Genomic DNA, 14313 nt, shown 5'->3' with positions numbered 1-14313 from the left:
GGTCTTAAAGGTACAGTAGCAAAAATAAATAAATAAATAAATAAAATGAAAGTAAATATAACTTAATGTCACCCATTATATAAGTATTTAAGATTTATTACATATAAACATTACAGTTAATTTTGCTGTCATGCCAGCCATTGCATTTGTCATTTATGTAGCTGGAGGGCTACACAGCCATATTATTAATTTATTTTTGAGCAGGTCTTTTATCTGCACAGTTTCACCTCAGGGAGGACAGGAACATGTGTGAAGGGCGAGTTTGACGCCCTTGCTGGGCAGCAAAAGCTTCAGACTACATTCAGTACATGACAAACTCATTTATGGTCTCATCTATGTTATCTGCCATTTTTAAATATGGTTTTAGGCAAAGTACATCCACCATTTCTAGCAAAGGTTTGGTTTTTAGGCTTTCAACAGATTTGAATTCTCTCAGTTGCCATGGTGATGATGACTTGCTGGGGCACAACTGCTAGATGGCGCCAATATTTCAACACCTATCTACTCATCTCCTGCATGAGTGTCCGCCTGTGTGACTGTGAGCAAGTGCATGAGGGAGTTTGTGAGTGTCAGAGAGAGTGAGTGTGTGTGAGAAAGAGAGGGTGAATGAGAGATTTGACGTTAGTCTAAATGAAATGAGCCTAGAGGAGAAACTCAGCATGCTGTCAAGAGAGAGATGGACAAAGAGAGGGACAGAAAGTGGGTGGATAACAGACAGACAGCGGGTATGGAACAGACAGGGAGAGAAAGGGACAGACAGCTGATAGAGGACAGGCAGGGAGAGACAGACAGCAGGTAGAGGGCAGACAAACCTTGAGTCACTCGAACAAACGTTTGTCTCAGGGATGCAGAGAGAGCCGGCATTTAAAAATTATGCTGTATGCAGTAAAACTGGCCTTTTGTGTTGCATTAAAACATCTGTAGAGTGAATTTTTCCAATCGGCAAAGATATAAAACATGCCATTAACATGGTACTGCATGATAGAAACTGTTAGGAAATGCTCAGGAGTTTTCTGAATTGATTCAATGTGAAATTGTGTGATTTGTAATAAAAAAAATACTAAGTATGAACCAGCACATATTTAATTTCATTTATGTTAAACATCTCAAATAGTTTCTTTAAAAGTTGTAAACCTCTGAATGTGTTTCAGATTCGTCACCGAATTGAGCCAGGGCCTGCTTTTCTGTCATATTACAGGCGGGGTTGGTTTGAGTGGATTTTGATGGAGACACAAGAGCAGCAGTCGTTTCAGACCGTGTGTGATGCTGGCATGACTGATGTGGTACATAAATCACTCGATGTAATATGCCCCTGCCATCTTGGGAGGGAAACCCACTCCATTCCCCCTACAAATACACACATCCATCACTCCCTCATTCAATATCCCCAAACAAGAAAACAATACACTACCAATGTGTAATTAAAATTCAAGTGTATGCATCATTAATTATGCTAATCGGGTGGTCTGATTATTGAAAATGTGTTCCAGGGTCTTGAGTCAACAGCAATTTCTCGATATACAGTAAGACAATTAGAAAATTATGAATTGCAACACAGGAAGGGCTGTAAAGTAGTCAACTGATATATGTTCCACGGTTATTGCTGATGCTTGATATATACACAAAATGCAGCAAACAGTAAATGAGATGTGCTTAAACTTCTGAAATTAAACACACACTTTAAATTTAATTAAATTACAATAAATTAAATTGTGTAAGGCAAGGTTTGCCCTTCATTGGTAAGGCAACACTTTTAATTCTTACAGCAGAAACAGTTGGCCAAATATGAATCAATTAATTGGCCTGACCAATATAAAGGTTTATTACTACTGAAAACACATGCACCCAAAAATTAAATTTTTAAACCTGATCTCATGAGAATGAATAAATATTGTACTAGATGGTGATTTAGTATACATTTTGTATGATCTGACTCTGGAGATTTCTGAATTGTCAAAGGAGAAATGTAGACATTTTATAAAAAGAAGTAAAAATAACAAGAAGAATTTGTATGAATTCATACAATCTGACTTGAATTAAAATGAAAATGATTTGTGGGTAAATGTAACCATAAAAGTGCACCACTAAACCCAACACATGAGTATATTGTACACGGAAAAAACGAAATAATAAATAATAATAATAAATAAATGATGTACAAACAATTTCACTCATAAATTGCCAGTAAATTTAACAAACTATTCTAAAGAAACTGTAAGTAAACTGTTCAATGAAAAATTTAATTTTGAAGTACAAAAACTTAATAGTATTACCTTGTAAAATGTACTCCAGTCATTTTTATTTACATAATTATTTAAGTATATAAATGTTTCACAGTGTACAAAAACCAAGAATACATCAAATGAATATAAATTCTTATATAAAGTCTTAAAATTATTCTAACATTCTTAATACTATATAAGTTTTCCTAATAAATTACGAAGCAGTGATTTAGTACAAATCTGTAACGATGCGATTTGTACGAAAACGTATGATCATCAAAAAATAGACATTAATCTGCATCCCTAACTCCACCTCTAAATGAGCTGGGGCATGAGCTGGACGTACGAAAATGTACAAATAAGAACGAGCAAATTCATAACAGCCACCAATTTGCCAAAACTTAAAATAGAACGATCATAAGCCTGTGCTGGAATTATCGTAACTGATTTCATACTTGATACACCAAAGCAAAACTCAGCTCACACTTGCCATTATGAAACTGCGATGAGACCCAGGTGATGGGAATAACTGTAATTTCGTGCACATAAGGACACCTGAGTGAGTTAGAGCAGGTCAAGGCCATGTGATAAATGTGCTACTATCGCCAAGTGCGTGCTTTCTGAGTGCCGGTCAGACCCATAATGCCTTGCTCTCATTGCTGAGCGAAGCTCAAACACTGAGAATTCAGCACTACCCAAACTAGACCGCTAACAGGAGGGACATCTAAAGACAGACATAGGAGAGAGCGAGATGGGGTATGAAGGAGATGGGAAATACCCAACCATCATGTCCCAAGGTCAGACTTGTAACTAAACCTTCTGACAGTTGTTCTCTCCACCTCAGGCCTGTAATCTTTGCGCTATTGCTTCAACTGTGAGCTAAAAATCAACTGTGAGCCAACATTTTGTTCTCTTTTTCTCGCTATCATTCATAGTGCTGGTTAATATCTTGAGCGAGGCAGTGCGCTGTACGACTGAGGGTTTAAAAGAGACAGCAGTCTGCAGGGAGCTGATCTGATATTCACTCAGAGCAAACGCATCAGGACTGGCCTACATACACAACCATACTCACACTTCCACCCACATTATAGAAAAGAAAAAGAACCCTCTTAACTCTTTCACAAGTTTTTCTCTGACATGCGGTCTCATTTTCTCTTTTATCACTTATTATTAGGCAAGAACCACTATTAGTGTTACTCATATTTAAAGTTTAGGAAATTAAACAAACTAGTATAATGTTTAAAAGTAGTGATGTAATGGAAGTAGTGACAAATCTGACATATGTAAATCTGGAAAAATGTAGTGCAGGGACTTCGTCCAACGATAGTTGATCTGATTGAAAGCTTGCAGCCAATTGTCATAAAGGGGCGGTTTAAGAAAAATCTATTGATATTCTAAATAAAAACTACAAGGTAATTTTTGATTGTTAAAAAAATTAAACATGCATAGATGGATTGTTCACAATAAGATAAATAATATGTATAGAGCGAACTTTCATTCCATGCAAACTTTAATGTTTTTATCGTAATTCACAAGAGCTTGTACACTGAAAAAATATAAAATATATATAAAATAAAATAAAATATATCTGTGACATTTATGGTACAATACTGGCACCTGTGGTTGCCAGAACTTTACTGTAAAAAAAATAATATGGTAGCAACATTTTAGGTTTTACTGATTTAACAAGGGTTGGGTATCATTAGAAATTTTCCGGTTTGATTCCAGTTCCAGTTTTGCCTAACGATTCCGGTTCCATTTAAATGAACTTTCTTTTTTTACTATTTTACCTTCATTGAATGTAGTGTTGCTGGAAGATAGTAAGTAATGTTGAGTAATGCTAGTCCATCAATCACATGTGCTTCAAAGTTGATGTTTTTTTACACTATCAATAACATTTTGCTTTTCAAGCAGAAATAAGCTGGTTGGCCAAATAGTCCCTTGAGGGTTAAGACACTTGTTCATTTCCCTAAATTAATGAAATATTAACTGTTATAGGGGAGAGCGGGGCACAAAGTAACACTTTTTGACTTTCTCAGTTTGTGTAAATCCACATGGGGTTCAGAATATATTTTTTTTTATCCACAGTAATTTTACACTTGTCTAGTACAAATATGCCACTTTGTTTAATGATTACAGTGTATAAGTTTTTCTTTATTTACCCTCAAAAAAATGGAAGTGAAATGTGACAACATGCCCCGTAGGTGGGGTACATTGTAACATCTGAGGGGCACGTTGTAACATGACCATATAACAGCTTAATGTTAAAAAATATACAAGACAAACTAAAATATTTAGTTAATAAAATAAAAAAAAATTTCAAATAAAATAATGGCGTTTTTTAAGAATGAAAAATAATCAGATTTTGGAGTTTGACAATGAACACATCGCAACCATGCTTGGGACGGCCCACATAAACGAGCAAAAATGCTTTACATGTCTTGAAACAATAATTTCTAAACATTAAACATTGACTATCAGTCTTTATTCACCTGTTTCTCGTTGCTTCTCATTAAAATTAAAGTAAATAGTGTAAATTACATTGCTAATGTCATAGAATAGCACATTGCAAATATTTTCTATCACTTTTTTTTTATCACTCTTGAAATGACCTGTACACTAAATAATCTAACCTTCATACTTACATAACAATAGCAGTCTATTTATTTAGTGGTCCAAGTTGAAGTCAGTATGTATATTAATGACAATTTGCGACAAATATAATGTAATGGAAAACGATGTGTTCGGCAGTTAAATAACGCAATGCGTCTGTGGAGTGCGCGTCATGGGAAATTAAAGTAGTAATTAAAGAGGCGGATCGGCATTTCTGTTATTTGGTTTGTGACATCCTTTACGGGAAAACGCCGGAGCAAGGCTGCTCACAGAGCTTGATCACGTGTCGCACCAGAACCGTTTTCGGAACCGAAACTTAAATTGCGCACGGTTCTGAATAAGAACCGGTTCTCGGTTCCCAACCCTAGACTTACAAGTCCCCCTGTAGTCAAATATTTTATCCCTTAAAACTTATCTTTGATCATCAAAATTACATATTTAAATGTTTTTTCTTGTGAAAATAATTTTCTCATTCCTTAAAATAGCTTGAATGCAACTCTACACCCTTGCCTCATTTACTATACGCTGATCTATTAATATGAAAATTAGTCCCGCCTCCACTCAGTCACACCAGCCAGCACCTCCTGATCCACTGAACTGTAGTAAACGCAAAACAATGGCATACACGGATAATGACTGATAAAACTATCTTTTTACTAGCAGACAACTACAGTGAATACTGTAACATTCGTTAAAGTTACTTAAAGTTACCTTTTTAGTTACACCCAGCATCACTACCCCCTCCTACCCTGCGAATTTCGTCCCCGTTGCTTAAAACAAAGCGATAGAGTAAAATGTTCCCCCTGCGCTGAGCTGGGACGGCTCGCGGGAGAGCTCGTGGGTGATTCCCGTTTATATCATGAAGCAGATGTTCAAACTCCAGTCCGAACACCACTGGTCACGAGCTTTGGTCTCTGCTCTCACGGAGAATATTTACTTATATAGCATATCTTATTTTAGATGAACTAGAAACAATGTTTAATTTATAAAGTTTTATTTTTAAATGTAAGTCAATATCAATTGGCTGAAGTCAGAGCCAATGGTGAAAGTCTTTGAGCGAGGAGACCCCGCCCCATTTTGGAGGTTCTGCCCACTTTTGGAGTTCATGCCCCATTTTGGAGATCTCCGGTCTGCAGTTATTCCTACTTGGAAATAGTAGCTACGGAAACTTACTGTTTAACCAATTAACAGGTTTTTGTAGCATTTTTACAGTCTTTTGCTGTTAAAATCATGATCATTTTTACAGTGTATAGAACAGTAAGGTGATTCGAGATATTTAAGAAGAGATTAAAGTATTTCTTGAAAATAGCCTGGAATTCAGGATACATCTGATCTTTGGACACACAATGAGTCAAACCTAAACTTTAAATTGAAACCTAAACTTTCTACAGAAACCCAACAGAAGGCAAAAATGTATCTGCTCTTACGGCTGAATAAGTTTCTCCTTCAATTTTTTGAAGATGCCTGGCAATAGAAATGGTTTGTCAGATTTCCAGAAGTAAGTAGGTTTGTATTTAAAGGCTATTAGATTCACTTTTTTCAGATGGTGGGTAATAAAAAGACCCTGTACTTAACTTCGTGCCATCATTATGCAGGGGCACGTTGGATGTTGTCAGTTTACTCCTCAACTGAAGAGGAAACAACAGATGTAGTTTGGTCTTTATGTAGTACCGCTGTTAATGGGTCAAAGAACTACTAACCCACCCACTCTTGTTACTTAAACATCACACTACTGCTGGTTCCTTGTGAGCATGAAAAAGCATGAATCATAGGGATGTCCATTTAAAATGTTTATTTCGCAATCAAACCACAGCTAGGACTAATTATCCAGAAAAATGTTGTCCTGACTGGAATACGTAAAACAGGGGTCGTCATGATTTTATCAGGACGTCTGGTCACCCTTAGGGGTGGGCTGGTAAGAAAACACCGACCAACCACTCAAAACACCAGATCAAATAGGAAAGAAAATGTTAATGAACACATTAACAACACACTGGCAAATATGCCATGGACAATCACGACTCACTTTTTTCCTTAAAATGTAAAAATGTAGTTCTGATATTTTGTATAACCCATAAAAACCTAAACTTTTGACCGTATGATGCATTTTATAAGTCGTGTAGTAAAACAATTAAACACAAGGAGCTGTTCACCAGTAAACAAGTGGAAATGATCTGTTTGTATTAATAATATAGTATGACTAAGTGCAGCTTTTTTACTCAAACTGGACAAACATTTCAAACTCAAAGTTCGTAGCAGATCTGGTTCAAGATTGAAGTCTGTGTGCGAAATCCAAGTTTATTTCCGCCCCAAAAATGCTGCTTCTCATATGGAAACTGTTACCGATGAAATATTAAAATGATGAACTGACGTTACAGTGATAATTACATCCAGTCGCAAACTCGTTTAGCACAGTCCAGACCTTCACGTACAGAGCTCGCACACACTCATGCAGTCTTTGCTAGGGGGACCGTAGTTCAGATGGCTATTAGACTCCCGTGTCGTGACCCACTGCTGACTCACATGTTAACGGGGGGCTTTGGTTCTTTCCCATAATGCTGAGGGTGCCTGCGGTGCAAATGTGTCACAAGCAGCTGTTTTCTGCTTTATTAACATATACGCTTTTATTCATGCAGTCTGTCATGCTTCCATTTATCTACTGCCTTATTCATTCATGCATCCTACTTGCTCTGGATGTGACACTGAGCACTGGGTTTGGGAGAAGTGGACCAAACGGAAACACACATGCACACGTGCACACACACACACACACACACACACACATATAGGTGTTTTATGAGCTGGGTGGAGTGTATACACATCAAACATGCAGAATGCGTGTTTGCATGCATGTGTGTGTGTTTAGGGAGCCTAGTGATGTAAACAAATCCCTTGAAGTTCACTATGAAACTTTTCCTGCACCTTTTGAGCAACAAATATTGGGTCCCACTTTATATCAGGTGGCCTTAATTACTATGAACTTACATTTAAATTAATCTTTTGGTGAAATGCACTTATTGTGTACATACATGTTTTTTACATTGTACTTATATTTTAAAGGGGTCCTATTATGCTTTTTCACTTTTCCAACTTTAGTTATTCTGTAATGTTGCTGTTTGAGCATAAAAAAGATCTGCAAAGTTACAAAGCTCAAAGTCCACTTCAAAAGGAGATATTTTATTTAACAGAAATCACTTTTCAAAAACTACAACGAACGACTCGTTTGGACTACAACGCATATTTTCCGGGATTTGTGATATCACAAATATCGACGAATGGGACGAGACCTGGTTGAGCTTCACTAGAGAAGGCAATGAGTGTTATCACTATGTCTGAGACACGCTAGCTTTCCCAAGGCAGACGAACTTAGAGTGTTTACATTCATCCGGGTTTAAACTGCGCTCAAATTGATTTGATTTTGACGTAATATTTACACTGAAGCTCGCAGGCAGCTATGGTAAGGGACATGACATTTCCCAACCAGGCGCCGAGTGCTGCCAATCACAACACACACTGGCCCAGCTAACCAATCACAGCACATTTCGTATTTCAGAAGGCGGGCCTTCATTTGATACAGGAACTATTCGAGCCATTCATACCAGACTGGGGAGAGAGGTGCTGTAATAATGTAAATTATGTGAAAAATAATGTGTTTTTCGGACAACCTAGCATGAGAGCCTGTTCTAGTACACCCCTAAAACAAAAGAGCATAATAGGACCCCATTAAAAATACCTGCATGTAATTAATCTATAATAAATAATACATTTCTGTAATTACATTTATAATTATACTGTTGACCGGTCTCTAACCTTACCCGCATCCCACCTCAATAGCAGCAAAAGTGTTTTGCAATACAATATGAACACAATAAGTACATTGTATTAATTTTTTTATGTAAGTACATAGTAGTTAAGGCCACCTAATATAAAGTGTGACCGAATGTTTTTGTTTTTTTTCCCAATTCTGGCATTTTCCAAGGTTTACTAAAAGAGCATAATAGGACCCCATTAAAAATACCTGCATGTAATTAATCTATAATAAATAATACATTTCTGTAATTACATTTATAATTATACTGTTGACCGGTCTCTAACCTTACCCGCATCCCACCTCAATAGCAGCAAAAGTGTTTTGCAATACAATATGAACACATTGTACTTATTTTTTTATTTAAGTACTTAGTTAAGGCTACCTGTGGGACCAAACATTGTAACTCAAATCATTCTAACTCAAAGAATGCAGCTTGCTTAAGAGGTGAGCTATTATTATTTTTATAAGCATTCAGATTGACAGACAAAAAAAAAAGCATATTAACATTGAAGCAGAGAGCTAAACTACCACAAACTACAACTGGGGTCAGTAAGAATTATTACAGTTTTTTGAAAAGAAGATTCTTATGCTTACCAAGGTTGCATTTATTTGATAAAACCATTAATCATTTATCTGCAAAATCAGTAATATATTTACATTTTCAAATAACCATTTTCTATTTATAATAAAGACATTTATAATTAATAAATTATTATATAAGACATTTATATAAAAATTATTCTGTGATGGCAAAGCTAAATTTTGAGCAGCCATTACTCCAGTCTTCACAGCCACACGATCCTTCAGAAATCATTCTAATATGCTGATTTGGTGCTCATAAAAAACATTGTAACTCAAATCATTCTAACTCAAAGAATGCAGCTTGCTTAAGAGGTGAGCTATTATTATTTTTATAAGCATTCAGATTGACAGACAAAAAAAAAAGCATATTAACATTGAAGCAGAGAGCTAAACTACCACAAACTACAACTGGGGTCAGTAAGAATTATTACAGTTTTTTGAAAAGAAGATTCTTATGCTTACCAAGGTTGCATTTATTTGATAAAACCATTAATCATTTATCTGCAAAATCAGTAATATATTTACATTTTCAAATAACCATTTTCTATTTATAATAAAGACATTTATAATTAATAAATTATTATATAAGACATTTATATAAAAATTATTCTGTGATGGCAAAGCTAAATTTTGAGCAGCCATTACTCCAGTCTTCACAGCCACACAATCCTTCAGAAATCATTCTAATATGCTGATTTGGTGCTCATAAAAGATTTCTTAATATTATCAGTGTTGAAAATACCTGTGATGCTGGAAACAGTGTTACATTTTTTCAGGATCCTTAGATGAATATAAAGATTAAGAGAATAGCATTTACCTGAAAACATATGTTTCTTAACATTACAAATGTTTTTACAGTCACTTTTGATCAATTTTCATGTGCCCTTGCGGAATAAAAAGTATGAATTTCTTAAAAAAACAAACAAATAAATAACTTTGGAGTGATCAAATAACAGCATACTGGCAGCCACCAACCCTAGCATCGTGGCAGCTACTATTTAACAAACAAATGCTGCTCTTATTTTATTTGTTTACATTATGCTCATAAACACTGTTTAGAGAAATGTTAACATTACAGTGCATTAAAGAGGGGAAAAAACATTTTAAAAATCCAGAGAATCAACTATATTTGTACTGATAAGTAAAAGTATTTTCCACAACAGTAAAGATGATACTGGGTGCAGTAGGAGCATGTGGTATCACCATTGTGCACTTAACCCCAGGTTGCTCCAGGGGGATTGCCTGAGCAAAAAGTCTACTGTAAGTCACTTTGGATAAAAGCATTTGCTAAATGACTACTTACAGTGTTCAGCATGTGATTACCGACATATTAAAATAGCATGCCACAATCAATTTAAATACAGTAAACATGTAAAAAAGCACACTGCCTGGAAACACAAGCACTGATGTAAAGCAGAAGCGAGAGTAGATGATTTGTGCTCAACATGCGTGTTTTCACAGACAGCTAATACGTCCCAAGTGTTGCACTCCTTTGATTGTTCGACACCTAACATGTCCCACAATCCCACAGTGACCAGTGCCAACTGCTCTGCAGATTGAGAAGCCTCGCTGACAATGTGGCCTCATTAACTGACCGTCCTAAGACATATTTCTCAAATTAAGTTTCAGAAGTGAATGAGGAGTGGCTTGTTATTATATCTAGTAAACAGAAGCAAAAACAATTGGATCTGCAAAGATTCACATCGTTGTCTTTATGTTACATAGAGGATACATAGTCAAACAAGGAAAGCAAGAAACTGGAGACCATCTCTGTGTGAAGGCAGACACTCTTAGCCAAAACCACGGCAATAAACAAGCTGACAACTTTCCCGACTTCACCGCGCTTGCGAAGGATTTATGTTGATGCAAGTTTGGCGGTCTTAAATATTCATTAAGTAAACATTAAATACTCTTTGAACAAACAACATTAGCAAACAGATTCCAGGAAACTAACAACCTGTGTACACTTGCGTGGGATTTTGGTGACCTGCATGTGTTCGACAGTGACAGAAGCAAGAAACACTCGATCACTCGGCACTGCCCTGAGGAAGGAGGAAAAGTCCAAGACAGAAAGTCATCCGAGATGGCGTCCTGGAGGCTCGTCAGACATTTTGAGATCTAGCATAAACATATTCATTTAGCTAATGATCTGAATTACCTGTCATATGAACCTGGCACAAAGCCGAAGGAGGAAAGAAGCCAGATAATGCCGCCCTCATTACCAATCAATGAGCATCAGGGAACCAACAACCTTCAAGAGAGAAAAAGAGCGAAAAGGAGAGAGGAATGCACAAGCTAAAACCTTTCGAGTCATTTCAAAAACATGTCTCTACACTGTGATATTTTTCTATGAAAAGCCTTATAAATGATTGGAGTGACAATTTCATCACAGCATACAGCTGATATAACATCAATGCAATGACTACATTAATTCAGTATTCCTGCCCTGGTTAAAGGAGTCTACTGCAGAACAAAAATCGTACAAAACGTATCTCAGTAACTGCTTGTTCTGACACAAACATTCAAGCACTTCATGAGTCACATTCAACATTCCAGAAAGTGACGGTGTATCATAGTGCACAAAACATGCTTTCCATCTTCCTGCTGTTTGAGTGTTTGTGCAGCAGAAGAGGTTCATGTTTGGCTGTGATAAGTCGCTCGGCTCTGGACCTGTGATTGACTGAGGCTGTTTTTACCTGAAAGCCTGCACTCATCAGCAGAGGTAGACGACAACACAACACAAACATGAACACATCTGCTGGGCTACAGGCCACCTCGGAGATCCTGCTCTGTTAGGACACAAATATGCAGTCTACTAAAGGTTGGGTTAATCATTCAGTTGTTTTTTGTTCACGTTTAACTGGCTTTTATTTGTCAGTGGATTTCCACTTTATACTGACACCTGACACGTCACAACAGTTTTTATCTCACACTATACACATTAATAAAACATTATTTTAAAATATAAAATTTTGGATTCAATCTCAATTATTTTTGTGCATTGTTGGTGGTTACATGGCTGGCTGTTCTTTTGCACTTTTTTTCATAACAGTTGCTGTGAGTTGTACACTTCTTTATGCTTGTATGACATCTCAAAGCACTACGTAAAATGTACGTTATTGCACTATTTGTTAGTAGTAACAGTCAATTGTATGAGACATCTGGTCATATGATCGCAACTTTGGTTGCAGTTTGGTCTAGATAACTGATATGACTGGAGTTTTCATCTCATCTTTTATCCATCACTTTGAAATTCCTTAAAAGTACTGTTTATGTCATTAGAAGCAAAACTTTTCTCCAATTAGCAAACAATTACTAAGAGAAACTGATCAGTTATAAGAAACTGTTGTGATGATGTTTCAGCATCTAGAGTAAAGATGTAAGATGCAAATCTGAATATAACAAAGACAAGCTGATCAAAGATAAACGTTTACTGCCAAAGCTGTCAAAACAAAGCATCTAAAATTAGATTCGGGACCCTTTTCCCATCACTGTAGTCCTGCTTCAATTTTAATTCCAAACAAAGAGTCTATATCTCAGTTTATTCACTCAATCAAACAGGCCATGAGAAACGCACCACTGTCCCTCACAGACAGCGCCAAAGAAACATAATTATTCCAGTTGTCATAATCAAGTAGCTTTTTTGCATGACAGATGTGCAGTAGGCCTGAGGGGGCGGGGCTACATTTTTGACAGCAATTTACAGGCTTTGCTCGGATGCGTTTGTTCACTCAGGTGCGGCAGGTGAGCGCGCGGGGAGCGGGCTTATCGCGAGCCGTGCTGTTGCTATGGGTCGGCAGCTCCGTTGCCACGGCGCCAACAGGCGACGGCTGGAGGCCCTGGATGGAGGGGGATCTTGTGAAGGGAAGAGAGTGAGGCTCCGCGCTCTTCGCAAGCGCGCAACCTGTGGAGACTGCTGCGCCACACCAGCTGTCTGATAAGAAGGGGAATTCAACAGATGCACGCTAGAATGAGGGGGCATCACTTACGGTGCTTCATTTCACCATTTGAGATGCTCTCAACAGAATAATCACTGTGAACTGATGCGCTGATGACACCACCCCGAGTTCATTTTAGCTGCTGGACTGTGATCAATGCAGTCTGGCCGCACAAAAAGATTAAAAGGTCATTTTAAGTCTGAAGCAGCTGACAGGATAATCGATTGGCATCTGTGTGCGCGTCTCTGACCACATGATCTATATGCATGATCAAGCAGTGGCGAGCCATCCAACAAGTTCATCAACTACATTAACGCATTTCCCTCCAAAATAATAATAAAATAGCTGTCGGGCATGAGTGGTTATATTGCATGACATTTGTTGATCGTCTTCCAAAGGAGATATGAGTGCGCATAGTGTGTTTGAAAATGGAAGGGTTCGGGTTTGGGTACACCCCCGCGTCATGCCCATGATAATGCCAACACACTCATCATACCCCCCCCCCCCCCCCCCCCCCCCCCCCCCCCGCCCCGCACACACACACACACAGTTTCCAAACAGAGGTAAGACAAATAGAGAAATTACCTTGATGGTTTTCAAGGGTGTCCTCCGGTATGTACATGTTTTTGCTTTCATTTACCATATATGTGGTCCAGCTTTATCCGAAAGTGAATGAAGAAAAGGTTGTAAAAAAAAAAAAGGAGGGGGAAGGAAAAAACAACCCAAGGGAAAGAAATTAAAGAAAAAAGGGGGAAGAAAAAATGAAAAACGCAAAGCGTAAGATATTCCTTCTCTTGCGGCTTAGTTAATATTACCTGATCCCCATTATGGAGCTAAAGATCAGGAAAGGATAATCGCAAGAACCACCTAAGAAAACGAACCAGTGCATCTTTGGAACATCCGGGCCCTACCTAAGAAACATGATACCAGCGCCGCTTGCTGATAATCGATAATCAAATCGGCGCGATACGCTCGGAAACGGTTCGAAAAGGATGCTGCAAGAGCCAGGAGAAGCGCAGGAAAAGCGAGTGTAGGTTTCAGAGACCGTTTCAGAAAGCGCAGCAAAAGGTAAAAGGTGTGTATATTCCAGATCTCACGGGCTTCAATCTTCACATATGATCGATTCCATCTGAGATGTTCCACAGCA

The 14313-nt window shown here is 37.6% G+C and overlaps 1 protein-coding gene across 1 annotated transcript in view; it reads right to left on the bottom strand.

The window, feature by feature from the left end:
* The window catches only part of cacna1c (calcium channel, voltage-dependent, L type, alpha 1C subunit), a 154949-nt gene extending 141054 nt beyond the window's left edge, over nt 1-13895 (bottom strand). Inside the window, exon 1 of the mRNA XM_016279433.1 lies at nt 13752-13895. Coding sequence (XP_016134919.1) covers nt 13752-13809 — 58 coding nt within the window. The 5' untranslated portion in view covers nt 13810-13895. The remainder of the gene's footprint in view (nt 1-13751) is intronic.
* Between the last annotated feature and the right edge of the window lie 418 nt (nt 13896-14313).

This window comes from Sinocyclocheilus grahami, unplaced genomic scaffold (assembly GCF_001515645.1).
Source record: "Sinocyclocheilus grahami isolate Dianchi unplaced genomic scaffold, SAMN03320097.WGS_v1.1 scaffold8.1, whole genome shotgun sequence".
Classification (NCBI taxonomy): domain Eukaryota; kingdom Metazoa; phylum Chordata; class Actinopteri; order Cypriniformes; family Cyprinidae; genus Sinocyclocheilus; species Sinocyclocheilus grahami.
The sequence above is the reverse complement of the archived record's forward strand: the minus strand, read 5'-3'. Positions and strand labels throughout refer to the sequence as shown.